Source organism: Diaphorina citri, unplaced genomic scaffold (genome assembly GCF_000475195.1).
Source record: "Diaphorina citri unplaced genomic scaffold, Diaci psyllid genome assembly version 1.1 scaffold1549, whole genome shotgun sequence".
NCBI lineage: Eukaryota > Metazoa > Arthropoda > Insecta > Hemiptera > Psyllidae > Diaphorina > Diaphorina citri.
Window position 1 is genome coordinate 21,310 of NW_007378975.1, and position 15,758 is coordinate 37,067.

Sequence of the window (15,758 nt, forward strand, 5' to 3'; positions counted from 1 at the left end):
CTGTACATCCAGTTCAGGTATTGAATGGTTCACATAGTTGGCAAGTTTAGGATCTTTGGCGGCAGCTCTACAGCCTTCATATCTGTCAGCAGGAATGTCTGTACGGAATGCTTTCACTGTACTCAAACAGTCCCGGGTAATAATCTCTTCAGCTGAAATCAAATGATTAAAATATTACATTGAATAACTAGATTTTGTTAGGTTTTCTTATTCCACTTTTTTTCTCTCTTGAAACTGGAAGCCCTTCTGAACTTAAAACTGGATACAGTACACTGTCAAATCAGAATGTTCTTATAAGCCTTTCACACCTGATTTTCAAATTCCTCTCAAATTTAAAAAAAAACACCTAAATACTGTGGTTGGGTGGAAGAACTCTTTCGAGAAAACCTTGCCAATTGGAAAAAACTTACCTCCTTTTCTCTCGATAATTTTGACACAGATATCATCTTCCTCGGGACATGAGATACTTGGATACCACAGCCACTTGAATGGGGTACCACATCCTGGCTGTGTAGATACACATTGGTAACACAACAAAGCAGAACCTGGAAACAATAAAACCCGGGACCTTCTGCATGGCAAGCAAGCGCATTACCACTGGACCAACCGTGGCTTATAAGAACATTCTGATTTGACAATGTACTGTATCCAGTTTTAAGTTCAGAAGGGCTTCCAGTTTCAAGAGAGAAAAAAAGTGGAATAAGAAAACCTAACAAAATCTAGTTATTCAATGTAATATTTTAATCATTTGATTTCAGCTGAAGAGATTATTACCCGGGACTGTTTGAGTACAGTGAAAGCATTCCGTACAGACATTCCTGCTGACAGATATGAAGGCTGTAGAGCTGCTGCCAAAGATCCTAAACTTGCCAACTATGTGAACCATTCAATACCTGAACTGGATGTACAGCGGTAAAAAAAGAGTTTGGAAGATTTAAAAAAAATCCATTGGAGGTTCTTACATTGGATCAACTGACCCTAAGTATTCTGAAGTAGGAAGAAGAACCCATCTTGTTTTTAGGGGGGAGAGAAATGAAAACTCAAGGGAATGCCTTACTTGTTTTCGAGGGGAAAAAGGGAAGATCCAAGTTTAAAGTTAAGTTTTACTTTCTTTTCTTAAGTTGAGATCTTTTTTTTTTACTTTTTTCCATTGATATGCTTTTTTCCAAGTTTTAAACCCAATTTTTAAAGTTTGATGTGTTGTTGGTTTGATTGTTGAAACTCATTGTCTCACATTCATGTTTCAGGAACTTCTACGACTCAGTGACATGGTGTTTCTGTTATTTTGATCACTGGTGCCGCCAAAGATCCTAAACTTGCCAACTATGTGAACCATTCAATACCTGAACTGGATGTACAGAGGTAAAAAAAGAGTTTGGAAGGTTTAAAAAAATCCATTGGAGATTCTTACATTGGATCAACTGACCCTAAGTATTCTGAAGTAGGAAGAAGAACCCATCTTGTTTTTAGGGGGGAGAGAAATGAAGACTCAGAAGTTGTGAGAAAGCTCTCTGCTTTAACACAAAGATACCATGATTTGATTTTTTTTTTTTTTGAGAAAATAAAAAGGTGTTGGAAAAAGTGCAAAGAAAAGTAAAACGGGTAGGTACCTACAACTTTTTTCACTTTTACGTTTTTGAAGCTCCACCATTTCCATTTTGAATCATGAAGGTCAGTAGTGATTAGAGACGAAATTTTCCAACAATAATAATAGTACATACTTACATAGTAGCTTATTGCTGGAGTCTTCTTTTTCTTTTCCCGTGTACAGACGCGGTCGGCGTTTTTCGTCAGCCTCTCAATCAGCCCTAACTAAAGTGATTGCTTTGGATTGACATTTGGTTTTGGCTACAAATTTCACGAGTGGATCCCCTTCGCACTCACCCTTGGCTATTTCTTTAGCAAGGGAAAGCTTATTGCTGGAGGAAAGGGACTTTTCAGTGAATAATTTAAAATTCAGTCCTCTTTAAAGCAGTATAAATATACTCACGAGCTCCAGTCATATTCTCGCCAGCCAGTCGTCCCGATACTACTGCATGATCATGATGTTCCACCCGCCTTCTACCCAGCATCACATCATAGAAACATGCACAGTCCCCAGCTGCATAGATATCAGATCTAGAAGTACACTTCTGTTCCTCTACTGTTGGTCCAAATAACAGTCCTAGGTCCCAAGACACCCTTGGGGCTATTCGACAAAGAACTGTGCACTTTACATAATTTTACACATTGAAAAAGATGTGACCTAAAACATTTCATGATTATGGAAAGTTATTAATACGTAGATTAATACATGATTGGGTGGGTATTAATAGTCCGTCTCAAGAAATGATATCATTTTGACATCAGACGATTTTCAAAGTGCAATGTGAGGAGTTTTTTCACGAGATGTTTGATCCGCCCCAGACGGGAATCGAACCCGCGGCCTAGCGCTTACCAAGTAGACACTAACTAGGCTGGCCAATGTGAGTTGAATTAATACATGATTGGGTGGGTATTAATAGTCTGTCTCAAGAAATGATATCATTTTGACATCAGACGATTTTCAAAGTGTAATGTGAGGAGTTTTTTTCATGAGATGTTTGATCCGCCCCAGACGGGAATCGAACCCGCGGCCTAGCGCTTACCAAGTAGACACTAACTAGGCTGGCCAATGTGAGTTGTTCGTCAGGAACAGACACTTTGTACAAAGCTTCCTATCTGTACAGGTAAAACAGTAGTTCAGTAGCTAGGCTACTTACCTTTTGAATCTTCTGATCAAGGTTTGAATCTCAGACCAGACACGAAATTCCATTCTCATTTGAGAATTTGACATTAAGGTTGTAGGGAAGCATTATTTATATCCATGCAAACAAGATATATAAAGACTATAGCATTATACTATAAGCTTTATTTCAGGCCCTTTGTCTGATGTTTTGGCCTAAGACACAAAGGAGCTTGCTTGTCTCTTTTTTTTGTATCTTATTTTAAGACCAAATTTAACATTTAAATGAGCTTGATCTTAGTAGTATTTTTTATTTAGCAACATATCCGTCCATGGAGCATATTTTGTACTTTAGTTTGTAAGGCTTGAAAATATTCTGTCAGTGTTCCCTTAGTCTCCTGTGCTTTTTTAAAACTAATGGTCCATTTATTTAATTTAAAATCTGCATGGTCCATTTATTTATTTAAAATCTGCAATCTCAGTCACAGAACTTCTAGATACCGAGATAAATCGATTTAAAAAATACAGGTAAATCGTGAAGTTTGATGACGTCATAACTCATGACTCCCGCTTCGTTGGTTTGTGCGCAAGCGTTTCTGCGCATTTTGACGTTAAGTCTGACGTCACAACTCTTTGAACTTTGTCATTGGAACGGCAATTAAAAATTGAATTTTCGACCTTTTAAAGTTACTTTTTTGGAGTTTTGACCTCAGATTCGAATTTTTCACAACTTTTTACGTAAGAATCGACCTTTTATTAATAATATTTTCCCAATTGCAACTGCTCCATTCTACAATGCTGCTTCATAAAAAGAGAAAACCCTACGGCTAGATTAAAGGTAGTCTAGTCCTATGCGAGAAGAATAAATAAGCACTATTATTGGGCATTCTATGTAAAATAAAGAGGTTTGATAGATAGAGAGAACTGTGACTGCTAAGGTCTTATCGTCCCGAAAGCGAAAAAGAAAGACAATAAAAAGCCAGCCGTTCCGAGAACGAACTTTATCTGTTTAGGATAAAATCCGCCTCAGGCGAGAATCGAACCCGCGACCTAGCAATTACAAGGCAGATGCTACCTAGGCTGGCAGAGTAATATTCAATCTCTACTTCTTAAAGACTGCTAGGGACTCTTCAGCAACCTTGGTGACACCAGTTGTGTGCGTCTATTGGGACAAAATAATGTGATCGTGTTTTCTATACAAATAATGTAAGGCTAAAGATCGATCGTATAATGCAAAAATCACAATAAAAGAAAAATAACATTTTTTTTTTTTTTTTTTTTTTCTAAAATCCTTCTTGTTGATATTGTCATTGGCTTTAATGACGGATTTGTGTTTGTTTCTTTTCCCCATGGCTATTTTGCTTTGAACCTTATTCTCCTGTGACCGAGAAAGATAGATTCATAGAAAGTTACCATACTGTTTAGTCAGATAGATTATGGACTCAAGAAATTACAGTTGTTCATAATATCAAATGTCAGTAGTCAGTGACTACCTAACTTATACCTAGATATTGATTGTTTTGAAAATGTGTAAATTGAGAGGTTGACTCAAATCCTTGACCACTAGAGGGAAAGCAATCTTTAGAACTTATATGATAAGAAAAAGATCACTACCCTTGGGTACCTAACAACAATACTCTACCAGACTACATTCTGCCTGAAAATTTCTTCTGGTATGGGTATTTTTACTACAAACAGATTGTATGTCTGGGGAAAAAAGTAATGGTATGATAAGACGTACATTTTGGGACAAAAAATTAAATAAAATAATTACCTCCCTTAAGAGATCCACTTAGTTCATACTATGCTGAATGGAAAGGAGAGTGAAAAGGTGTATTTTCAGCAGAAAATGACCAAATAAGGGGAAAAAATTGTTGAAATTTGAACACGAAAACACTCTTTCCGAACAAAATTATTCAAATTTTCCCGCGGCTCAAATTATCAGACAGTGATGCCAAACTGTTTTATCAATTTGTCAAAGAGGTTGAAATTCATTGGAAAACATCAAAACTTCAAAAAATGAAGCATCGGTCGATTTTCGATATTTTTCTGCGCTCGGATGAGCTGAGAAGTGGAGAGTGCAGAGTCGTTTGTGATGCTTCAAAGCTTCAAATTTTTGGAGTCCGCCCCATAGTAAAGGAGCAAAAATGTAGCCCGAGGGGTGGGTTCCCTCACTCCCCCCCCAAAAAAATCATTTAAATGAAGTTTTTTCTCTCCAAACTTTTTCACACTGCGTGCAGAAGAAAGTCGTACTCGTAATTTTATCAATTTTACGTCACGCAGCTCTGCATGACGTATGCAAATTGTATATTGTGACGTCAGAATGGCTTCACTTATATTAGATTCAAGTGTCCTGACTTCTTAACCTCCTTGATATTGGGTACATCTGGCAACACAGCAAACAAATTCGTAATAGGGATGTAAATGAGTTGCAAATATATCGATAAATCGATATATCGATATATCGGCCCCTCAAATATATCGATATCGATATATCGCATATTATGCTGAATGGAAAGGAGAGTGAAAAGGTGTATTTTCAGCAGAAAATGACCAAATAAGGGGAAAATGCTGATATTTTGAAACCTGAGAGTTGATTTTGAAATACTAGAACGTATTGATTGAGTAGACTTAGAACTAGATAATACCTTAAAGACAATTGTTTTCTTGACTTACTTTTTATTTACAATAGATCAGTTGCGCTTACTTGGGTGATGTTTCAAAGTCATAGAGCAGGAAAAATGAGGACCAACGGAATTTTTCTTTTTATTTTGAAATACTAGAACGTATTGATTGAGAAGACCTAGATAATACCTTAAAGATAATTGTTTTCTTGACTTACTTTTTATTTACAATTCTACAGTGCTGCTTCTGACAACAGTAATAATGGTACCCTACGGCTAGATTAAAGGGAGTCTTTAGTCCTATGCGAGAAGAATAAATAAGCACTATTATTGGCATTCTATGTAAAATAAAGAGGTTTGATAGATCGAGAGAACTGTGACTGCTAAGGTCTTATCGTCCCCAAGAGAAAAGAAAGACAGGATAAAAAGCCAGCCGTTCCGAGAACGAACTTTATCTGTTTAGGATAAAATCCGCCTCAGGCGAGAATCGAACCCGCGACCTAGCAATTACAAGGCAGATGCTACCTAGGCTGGCAGAGTAATATTCAATCTCTACTTCTTAAAGACTGCTAGGATTACGGGACTCTTCAGCAACCTTGGTGACACCAGTTGTGTGCGTCTATTGGGACAAAATAATGTAATCGTGTTTTCTATACAAATGTAAGGCTAAAGATCGATCGTATAATGCAAAAATCACAATAAAAGTAAAATAACATTTTTTTTTTTAAAATAAAAAGAGATCATACATAATAAATTAAACATTTAATACCCACATTGATTAGGACATAACAAGCGTAACTAAATTAAGAAGAAAAAAATGCATTTTTGGAAAATTCTGCAAAATCGGAGCACATTCTTGATGAAAAAAAAAAAAAGTGTACCATCGAAAATTTTCAATTACGAACCTAAACATATCGAAAACGAAGTAAAATGCTATCTAATCAAAATCTGGATTACAACACTATTAAAAATTCAAGTCAAATACTTCTTCCTATTGCTTTTCATTGTAGTACTTTAAAACCAGAAACAAGATCAGTGTGGCAACATCTTATTCAGCGTGCAGTAGGTACTTGGTCCACAAATGTGAGAAGGCTGTGGCAGGTAACTTTGTTTAAGTTTGATGCAACGGTTCGCGGCATTCATTTTGGCCGCTCTTTGGCAGATTCCCACCAAAGGGGATTAGAAGAGTTCACACCAGATTTTTTTTCTTTTTCAGATGAAGGACATCAAATCCAGGACTCTTCTCTCACCTCCTCTCTTAGCCAGAGCACAGGCTAGTTCCGACCCGAGGAATCCGCCTCCTATGACCGCCACTGTCTTGGCCCCATTCTCCAGCACTGACTCCAGCTCCTGGAAGTCCATCACATTTCTGTACAGGGTCAGACGGTCTGATATTTGGCCTGCCTGAGGGTTGTTCTGGAATACGGGCAGGTTCTTGGGGGATGCACCAGTGGCGAGGAGACACTTGTCGAATCGGATGGCTTTGCCATCTTCCAGAGTGGCCACCTGGGGAGAGACGAGAAAATTAATTTTTCAAGGAATTTTAACTGTATGAAAGGACAATAGATGGACGAAAAGAACAACAGAATGGTACCCAAGAGAAAGAAAGAGAGCAAGAGGACGTCCACCAGCCAGATGGGATGATTCAATCAGAGAAGTGGCAGGGACAACATGGATAAGAAGAGCACAAGACAGAAGGGAATGGAAACTCTTAAACCCAATCTTGAAACCACAGATCCATCCATTCAAGTGAAGCATAAATGCTTGTCAAAAATGCTGTTCCCTGCATAATACATCTTAGCTGAGTAAACCCTGCAGAATCGAACCTGGGTCTCTCATATGTAGGGTGAGTGCAAAGGTCAGTAATAGGAACCGACGACTAAGTTCGGGATGAGTTGACAGTGACTGATGATGGTATTTTACTTCGAGGAAGAAGGATTGTCATACCTCAGAAGTTGCAAGCGAGAACGTTGTAGACATCATTTGCATACCTTCTTCACCGGGTCTAATTCCGTGACTTGCCATCCGCGCACGACCGCTATTCCACCATGGTTTTGAATCTTGGAGTTTGTCTTGGCTTTCTCCTCGTCTCCTGGGTTGTTTTTCTCCTCTTCTGGTTTATTTTTGTCCTCGGGCGTCTGAGAGGGAGGTGGAGGCACCAATTTCTCCACAGGGGTATAGAAGTCTTCAGGCTCATAGAATAAACTGGAAGAAATATGGAGTGTTGGAAACATCATTTACATACCTTTTTCACCGGGTCTAGTTCCGTGACTTGCCATCCGCGCACGACCGCAATTCCACCATGGTTTTGAATCTTGGAGTTTGTCTTGGCTCTCTCCTCGTCTCCTGGGTTGTTTTTCTCCTCTTCTGGTTTATTTTTGTCCTCAGGCGTTTCAGAGGGAGGTGGAGGCACCAATTTCTCCACAGGGGTATAGAAGTCTTCAGGCTCATAGAATAAACTGGAAGAAATATGGAGTGTTGGAGTTGAGAAAATAACCTTAAGTAAAAGTGTAGGGGTTAGTAACTTAGTACCATGGATTCAGTGATCTGGAGATTAGTGATTCAAGTTCAAGTTAAGACATAAAATTTAAAGCCTGCTCTTAGGGGTTAGTAACTTAGTACCATGGATTCAGTGATCTGGAGATTAGTGATTCAAGTTCAAGTTAAGACATAAAATTTAAAGCCTGCTTTACTTAAAGCATACCCCACACCCCATATTTGCCTGCTTTACTTAAAGCATACCCCACACCCCATATTTGTAATGCACTTGCCTCCTTCTTAACAAAAGATACAAAAGTGTATAGCCAGCCTAATTAGCATGGAGGGTAGTGTGCCTGCCTTTTAAGCGCTAGGTCACGGGTTCAAGTCCCGCCCAAGGGCGGACTTTATCCTCAACAGAAAAGGTTTGTTCTGAAAATGACTGGCTCCTTTCTATCCTGTCCACCTTGTATCTTCAATTTGAGGAGGAAAAGAACTCTATTGTTTCAATTTCCTTCATCAAACCACATAACAAAATAAGTTTTTAGCTAAAATGTCAAATTTTGCATTACCTCCTTTCACTGGCATTCCACTGTTTGAATCTCAAACTCTTGGCCAGATCTCGGTTATCATTATAGAAGAGCAAATTCTTCTAAAGGTGTGTCCACACATAGTCGACCGGCCGTCGATCGACGAGGAAAATCTATTTAATCTATGTTGTCAAGGCATTGTGGACGGTTCAGTCGAAATCGATTGACGGGCGGTCCACTATGTTTGGACAAACCTTATGGGCACCCATGCCAGAGCTTTAAGGGTCACGTCTTCCTTGTAAGTCCTAGGTTGCAAGTTAAAGTCCTGCCCCCGGGGGCGATCCTAATCCTAAACGTCTCTGTCCTCTCTTCCATTTCGGGACGATAAGACCTCCGTTGGTACAGTCCCCTCCAGGAAACTTTTTAATCCATCCATCCATCCACAAAGTATGTCTGCCCTAAGTTGAGAGGCCAAGAGGTAAAACGGACTAACCCACACTAACTTCATTTTGAGATAATGGATCAGTTGTCACAAAAATGGTGGTGCAAATTTTGTCCAGAAAACCATAAAGCTAAAAATCCAAAAAACTGGTTTTTGGGGGATTTTTTTCACATTTTCTCACACAAATGAGCTCTGATCTTGAAATTTGTCTATTCGGGCAAAACGCGTGCCATGTTGCCTTTCTCGCGGAATATCTGGTATACTTGTGTGTTTGATGCAGCTAGGGGAGAGAAAAAGACAACACTGGTTTGAACTTACTTACTTTCCGTGTCCTCTTCTTTCTCATCAAATCTTTCTTCCCCAGTAATTTGAGACGTAAATTGCCCTCGTACTGGACGATTCGGGGCTAAATTCTAGACCCGCTGAAGACGTCTGGTACAAAGGAAGGTACGTGTACGTGTCCAACGCCAACTTGAAGTCCCGAAATCCAGAACATTTTAATGAAGTGTGATTTTTGGCAAATCAAAAATGTCATTTAAAGGATACCAAGTGCTCTCACTTCTGCATTTACACTTTCTAACTGGTTCAGGGAAGTAATATTGAGCAAAGCCTTTGAATGTGTAAGACGAAAGATTTTGTAGATTTAGTATTGAAGGCTACCTGTAACTAGCATATCCAGTACGTGTACGTGTCAACGCCAACTTGAAGTCCCGAAATCCAGAACATTTTAATCAAGTGTGATTTTTGGCAAATCGAAAATGTCATTTAAAGGATACCAAGTGCTCTCACTTCTGCATTTACACTTTCTAACCGGTGCAAGGAAGTAATATTGAGCAAAGCCTTTGAATGTGTAAGACGAAAGATTTTGTAGATTTAGTATTGAAGGCTACCTGTAACTAGCATATCCAATTTGTGAGAGCTCCATTTTGTAACGTTATGCCATCCAATTTGTGAAAGCTCCATTTTGTAACGTTATGCCATCCAATTTGTGAGAGCTCCATTTTGTAACGTTATGCCATCCAATTTGTGAGAGCTCCATTTTGTAACGTTATGCCATCCAATTTGTGAGAGCTCCATTTTGTAACGTTATGCCATCCAATTTGTGAGAGCTCCATTTTGTAACGTTATGCCAAGGGGTTGTACATCCAAAGTGGTTATATCACTGAAATGCGGATAAGATAGATATGGGGGGCAACTTTTCCATTACTTGACTTTGTGTGGTAACTTTGTGAAGGAAATTTAGAAGGAGTTTTTTTTACTATCAATTCACCAGCATTGAAATCTAAGTGAACTTAAACAAACAGTTAGTACTCAATAACCTGAAATGAAAAAGTTGTCCTCTTGAAAAACCTGTTGGAGTTATTTTGTGTGTTCGCTTTATTTCTAGGGATCAAGGTGGAAACTTTAATCAAAGGTCGTTTTTCAAAACGTCAAGACAAAACCACCGAGCGAGTCATTTTAGTTTGACACAAAGTAACTCCAACGTTTCCATTTCCAAATATATTTTTGGTTTCCGAATTTTAGATTTTTCTGGGGGTAGGTAAAAAAATCGTCATCAAAAATGTTGTTAGGGACTTCTATGTATTTTAAATGCATATTACATTCAGGGACAAGAAGTAGGGAGAGTGGAATGATATAGTTTCAACATGCTAGGTGTGAATTGTTTTAACGATATAATACACCTGTAAATATTTAGTTAAATTTTCAAACACTTTGTGCTACTTATACCAACTCAACATGGGGCTGAAAGTTGCATAGGGTTGCACTCGATAGCAAGGTATTTTTGCGGTACTAGCTCAGAAGCCATGACAATGAAAATTTGTGACATAAAGCAGCTTTCACAAATGAGCAGTGACCTGTGTTATTATATGGGTAAGGTAAACACAAAAAGGAGCTTCCTTTTTCAGGCCGTGGTTATGAACAGGGCCATCGTAGGACATCGTCGGACTTTTTGCGTGTAAAGTTGGCGGGAAATTCGAATTTTTGATTTCTAGGTTAAGCAACGCCGAGGAAGGCCAATAAATGGATGGGTGACTTAAACATCATTTTGGGAATAAAGGGAGAACGGGCTCTAGTCTTGATTTTAAATCATTACATGAAAGTAAAATCGAAAAATCAAATCAAGTGTTAATATACTGAATATTAAACAAATTAGGTAGGTACATAGGTAGGTATTCTTTAACCACGATCGAATAAACTACGGGCTAAAAAATTTACACTGAATATTAAACAAATTAGGTAGGTACATAGGTACTGATCGAATAAACTACGGGCTAAATAATTCCCGGAGGGCAAACTGAATATTAAATAAATTAGGTAGGTTCATAGGTACTGATTTTCTCTAATCACTACGGGTTAAAAAATTCCCGGAGGGACGGACCCTGCTTGTTTTTCGTTATGGAAGTCTTATCTGCGGGTGGGCAGGAATCTAATTTTATATCACTTTGTCTTATTATTTCACGGGAAAAATATTTTTGTATAAGGGATTGTATTTTACCTCATTTATTCTTCTTCGCAGTCTCCGTGTTAACCTGGACATGGGCAAGGCGTTCTACTCCTGGTCCATGCAGCGAGACCCCGACATGAAGGACACCGTGGTGCGTTCTACAACCATACCGGAAGAGTTGGGTCGCATATCCTATCTACTATCAGACAAGACGGGAACACTCACTCAGAACTCGATGGTATTCCGCAAGTTACATCTCGGCACTGTATCCTATGGACCCGACACATTTGATGAGGTGAGTAGAACTTGAAAAAATGAGGAAAAAATCTGATCGGGTTAAATAATTAAAAAAAAAAACCTTTTCATTCACAACTTTTGTAGATATCACAGCATATTATTATTATTATGTTAAGGCGGTCTCTTCCTGATCCCTAATGCGCCGCGTCCATTTTAGTTTAGGACTATTGCACTGCCTTTACACATGGTTATTGGCTCTCCCCCATATCAAACACTCCTGATCCTCTTGCGAAGCTCAGAAGTGGTTTGATTGGGTTTGAGTGTATCACAGCATAACTAAGTGCCTCCTTTGCAATCAATTTCCATAGTTCAGTAATCTTTTTACACTGGTACTGCCTCCACAGCTTGCTACTCGATTGTCCTCACGAGGCTGAGTGCATCCCAAAACCCAAGCAAAAAGCCGTAAAAACATCGACCCCACAGGGAATCGAAACCGGGACCTCCTGCGTGCAAGCCTAGTGTGATACCCACTCGGCCACGGAGGCTACTCTGTTTTTGTTTTCTATTGAAAATAGAACCCGATAGACCTTCCCAAAATTAAGTAGATACTCAGTTCTAAAATTGAGTACTCAAGTCTCAATATCCCAATGTTCTATTCTCCAGGTGCGAGATCTCCTGAAGTTCACGTACGAGAACATGTCAGCCACCGCGGATAGCAACACGCCTCACAAGCAGATGGTCATAGGTTCGAACAAGATCAGACGCTCGGACCATAAGCCTGGTACTGTTTCACTACCGGTTTCCGTCTAGATTGGCTGTTCCAGGAACGACTTTGCACTGTACATTTTTCACGTTTAACTATTCGTCAATTTTTCTTTGCGTAGAGTACAAAATGAGTGCAGAGTCGTTCTTGGAACGGTCTCTTACACTTGTGTACAAGTCCCCAATGTCTTTCAACATGAGACTGTAGACTGACATAAATTTATGAAACCTATTTTAGTATCCAACCTCAGAAAAGTCTCGATTTGTGTTACCTGGGCCGTACTTTCCTTTCACAATTTCCATGGTGGTAATCGTGGAAAATCGGTAAATGGTACAATGCCAGGCAATGTTCCAGTTCCCTGTTTTCCACCTTTGTGTTACCTGAGCCGTAGTTTCCTTTCACAATTTCCATGGTGGTAATCGTGGAAAATCGGTAAATGGTACAATGCCAGGCAATGTTCCAGTTCCCTGTTTTCCACCACTACCACCATGAAAATTACGGAAGGAAAATACTCCTGTGCTCTATCTCAGTGTTTCCCAACCTTTTCTCTACGATCGCCCCCTTTCAGAATTTGTATAATTTGTGAGAGCTCCATTTTGTAACGTTATGCCATCCAATTTGTGAGAGCTCCATTTTGTAACGTTATGCCATCCAATTTGTGAGAGCTCCATTTTGTAACGTTATGCCATCCAATTTGTGAGAGCTCCATTTTGTAACGTTATGCCTAGGGGTAGTACAGCCATATTGGTTAAATCACCTGAAATGCCGATAAGATAGATATGGGGGGCAACTTTTCCATTACTTGACTTTGTGTGGTAACTTTGTGAAGGAAATTTAGAAGGAGTTTTTTGACTATCAATTCACCAGCATTGAAGTATAAGTGAACTTAAACAAACAGTTACTTAGTACTCAATAACCTGAAATGGAAAAGTTGTCCTCTTGAAAAACCTGTTGGAATTATTTTGTGTCTTCGCTTTATTTCTAGGGATCAATGTGGAAACTTTAATCAAAGGTCGTTTTTCAAAACATCAAGAAAAAACCACCGAGGGAGTTTAACACAAAGTAACACCAACGTTTCCATTTCCAAAAATATTTTTGGTTTCCGAATTTTAGATTTTTCTGGGGGTAGGTAAAAAAATCTTCATCAAAAATGTTGTTAGGGACTTCTATGTATTTTAAATGCATATTACATTCAGGGACAGGAAGTAGGGAGAGTGGAATTAGATCCTTATTGCCCCACTGTATTGTAATACGAACACGCAACCTGACAAATGACCGTGACCTAGGGTTCACCTAGAAATTTATAATTACAGTTATACTGTTATATTAACAATGTAGTTTACACCTCTTCTAGCCTGGTACTGTTTCACTACCGGTTTCCGTGTAGATTGGCTGTTCCAGGAACGACTTTGCACTGTACATTTTTCACGTTTAACTATTCGTCAATTTTCGCCTGGTATTGTTTCACTACCGGTTTCCGTGTAGATTGGCTGTTCCAGGAACGACTTTGCACTGTACATTTTTCACGTTTAACTATTCGTCAATTTTCTTATATCACTTTGTCTTATTATTTCACGGGAAAAATATTTTTGTATAATGGATTGTATTTTACCTCATTTATTCTTCTTCGCAGTCTTCGTGTTAACCTGGACATGGGCAAGGCGTTCTACTCCTGGTCCATGCAGCGTTAGATTGTATTTTACCTCATTTATTCTTCTTCGCAGTCTTCGTGTTAACCTGGACATGGGCAAGGCGTTCTACTCCTGGTCCATGCAGCGCGTATTTATGAACAAGAATGATCGTTCTTAGATCAGTCTCAAGTCAAAATTGACCAATCAAATGCCTTGAGACTATGCTTGGCACGAATTTAAGAGCTAGCATTTTGTTTATAAATATATGGGTGTTACACTTGTGTACAAGTCCCCAATGTCTTTCAACATGAGACTGTAGACTGACATAAATTTATGAAACCTATTTTAGTACTCAACCTCAGAAAAGTCTCGATTTGTGTTACCTGAGCCGTAGTTTCCTTTCACAATTTCCATGGTGGTAATCGTGGAAAATCGGTAAATGGTACAATGCCAGGCAATGTTCCAGTTCCCTGTTTTCCACCACTAACACCATGAAAATTACGGAAGGAAAATACTCCTGTGCTCTATCTCAGTGTTTCCCAACCTTTTCTCTACGATCGCCCCCTTTCAGAATTTGTACAGATTATCGGAACTGTGATCGCACCTGATGAGCACACACACTATTAGGTAGACCTGACAGGTACGTCTGATCAGGTCTGCCCGTCAGGTCAACATGATACCTGATGAGCACACACGCTATCAGGTAGTCCTGTCAGTTCTAGCTGATAGTGAGTGGCTGGCCTTATATTTCTTTTTCTGTAATCTCCCTCCTACTCTGGGTGTTTCTCTTCGATATGGCTCTCTGTTGCATCGTGCGTGTTTCATTGGTGTTGCAGATTCGTTCACTGGTTGTGGCGGAAATGTCGCCGCGAGCGAGAGAGAGTGCAAGCCTAGTGTGATACCCACTCGGGCATGGAAGCTACTCTGTTCTTGTTTTCTAGAAAATAGAAGTGTTTCTTCGATAGACCTTCACAAATTAAGTTGGTAGTCAATTCTAATTTCCTAATTTTCTATTAATTCTAATTTCCCAATTCTCTATTAATTCTAATTTCCCAATTCTCTATTAATTCTAATTTCCCAATTCTCTAATCTCTCAGGTGCGAGATCTCCTGAAGTTCACCTACGAGAACATGTCAGCTACCGCGGATAGCAACACGCCTCACAAGCAGATGGTTTTCCTTATCCTCAAGATCAGACGAGAGATCGAACCCCGGACCATTCTGATTGGAGAACCGTGTGTGGGCAAATATCCGGCCAATGTCATTCGGAATCAGAAGTACAATGTCATCACTTTTCTTCCTCTGGTAAGTACCCTGGTCCTTTAGAAGGTGGAAAATCTTGAAAGAAAAAAAATGGAGTGGAAAACCGAAAAAGACTTTATTTCCTTGCTTCCTTGCGTGCTTTAGGAAACTAAGGAATGGCTATTTTCCTCGTCTCTTCACACAGGCTGTCATTTAACAGATTTAACTCAACTATTACATTTACAAAATTCTCAATCAAGTAACTCTCCAATTCTTCCTCCCCCCAGGTTCTATTCCAGCAGTTCAAGTTCTTTCTCAACCTCTACTTTCTGCTGATGGCTATCTCCCAGTTTGTGCCGGAGCTGCGGCTCGGCTATCTATACACCTACTGGGGGCCTCTCATATTCGTACTGGCCGTCACACTGTGTCGTGAGGCCATGGATGACTTTAGACGGCACCAGAGAGATCAGGAGGTGAACGGTCAGAAGTATAAACGGTTCGTGAGGACGGCGGATTCGACTATTGTTACCGAACTGGTGGCCGCGTCTAAGTTACGGGTCGGCGATTTGGTGAGTTCGAATTTTGTTGTTGTTGTTGTTGTAGCGGCTTCAGCTGTAGCCGAATGGTCATGGCAGAATAAAGAGAGGATATCTTTTTTTTTT

At 39.4% G+C, this 15,758-nt stretch overlaps 3 protein-coding genes and 1 pseudogene across 3 annotated transcripts in view; 3 read left to right on the top strand and 1 right to left on the bottom strand.

Moving 5' to 3' along the window:
* LOC103516340 overlaps nt 1-1,314 on the top strand; it is a 3,038-nt gene extending 1,724 nt beyond the window's left edge. The window contains exon 4 of the mRNA XM_026828774.1: nt 1,248-1,314. Within this exon, the coding sequence (XP_026684575.1) occupies nt 1,248-1,314 (67 nt within the window). The remainder of the gene's footprint in view (nt 1-1,247) is intronic.
* Nucleotides 1,315-6,525: 5,211 nt separating this feature from the next.
* On the bottom strand, nt 6,526-8,605 carry LOC103516341 (apoptosis-inducing factor 1, mitochondrial-like). Its single transcript, XM_026828776.1, has 4 exons — nt 8,591-8,605; nt 8,379-8,458; nt 7,320-7,533; nt 6,526-6,834 (listed from the first exon to the last, which is right to left on the bottom strand). Exons 1-4 carry the CDS (start codon nt 8,603-8,605, stop codon nt 6,541-6,543), a joined length of 603 nt encoding a protein of 200 aa, XP_026684577.1. The 3' UTR covers nt 6,526-6,540.
* Nucleotides 8,606-11,290: 2,685 nt separating this feature from the next.
* On the top strand, nt 11,291-12,271 carry LOC103516342 (annotated as a pseudogene).
* Nucleotides 12,272-14,691: 2,420 nt separating this feature from the next.
* LOC103516343 (probable phospholipid-transporting ATPase IIB) overlaps nt 14,692-15,758 on the top strand; it is a 22,851-nt gene continuing 21,784 nt past the window's right edge. Inside the window, exons 1-3 of the mRNA XM_026828777.1 lie at nt 14,692-14,727; nt 15,051-15,159; nt 15,384-15,665. Of these exons, the coding sequence (XP_026684578.1) occupies nt 15,432-15,665 (234 nt within the window). The 5' untranslated portion in view covers nt 14,692-14,727; nt 15,051-15,159; nt 15,384-15,431. The remainder of the gene's footprint in view (nt 14,728-15,050; nt 15,160-15,383; nt 15,666-15,758) is intronic.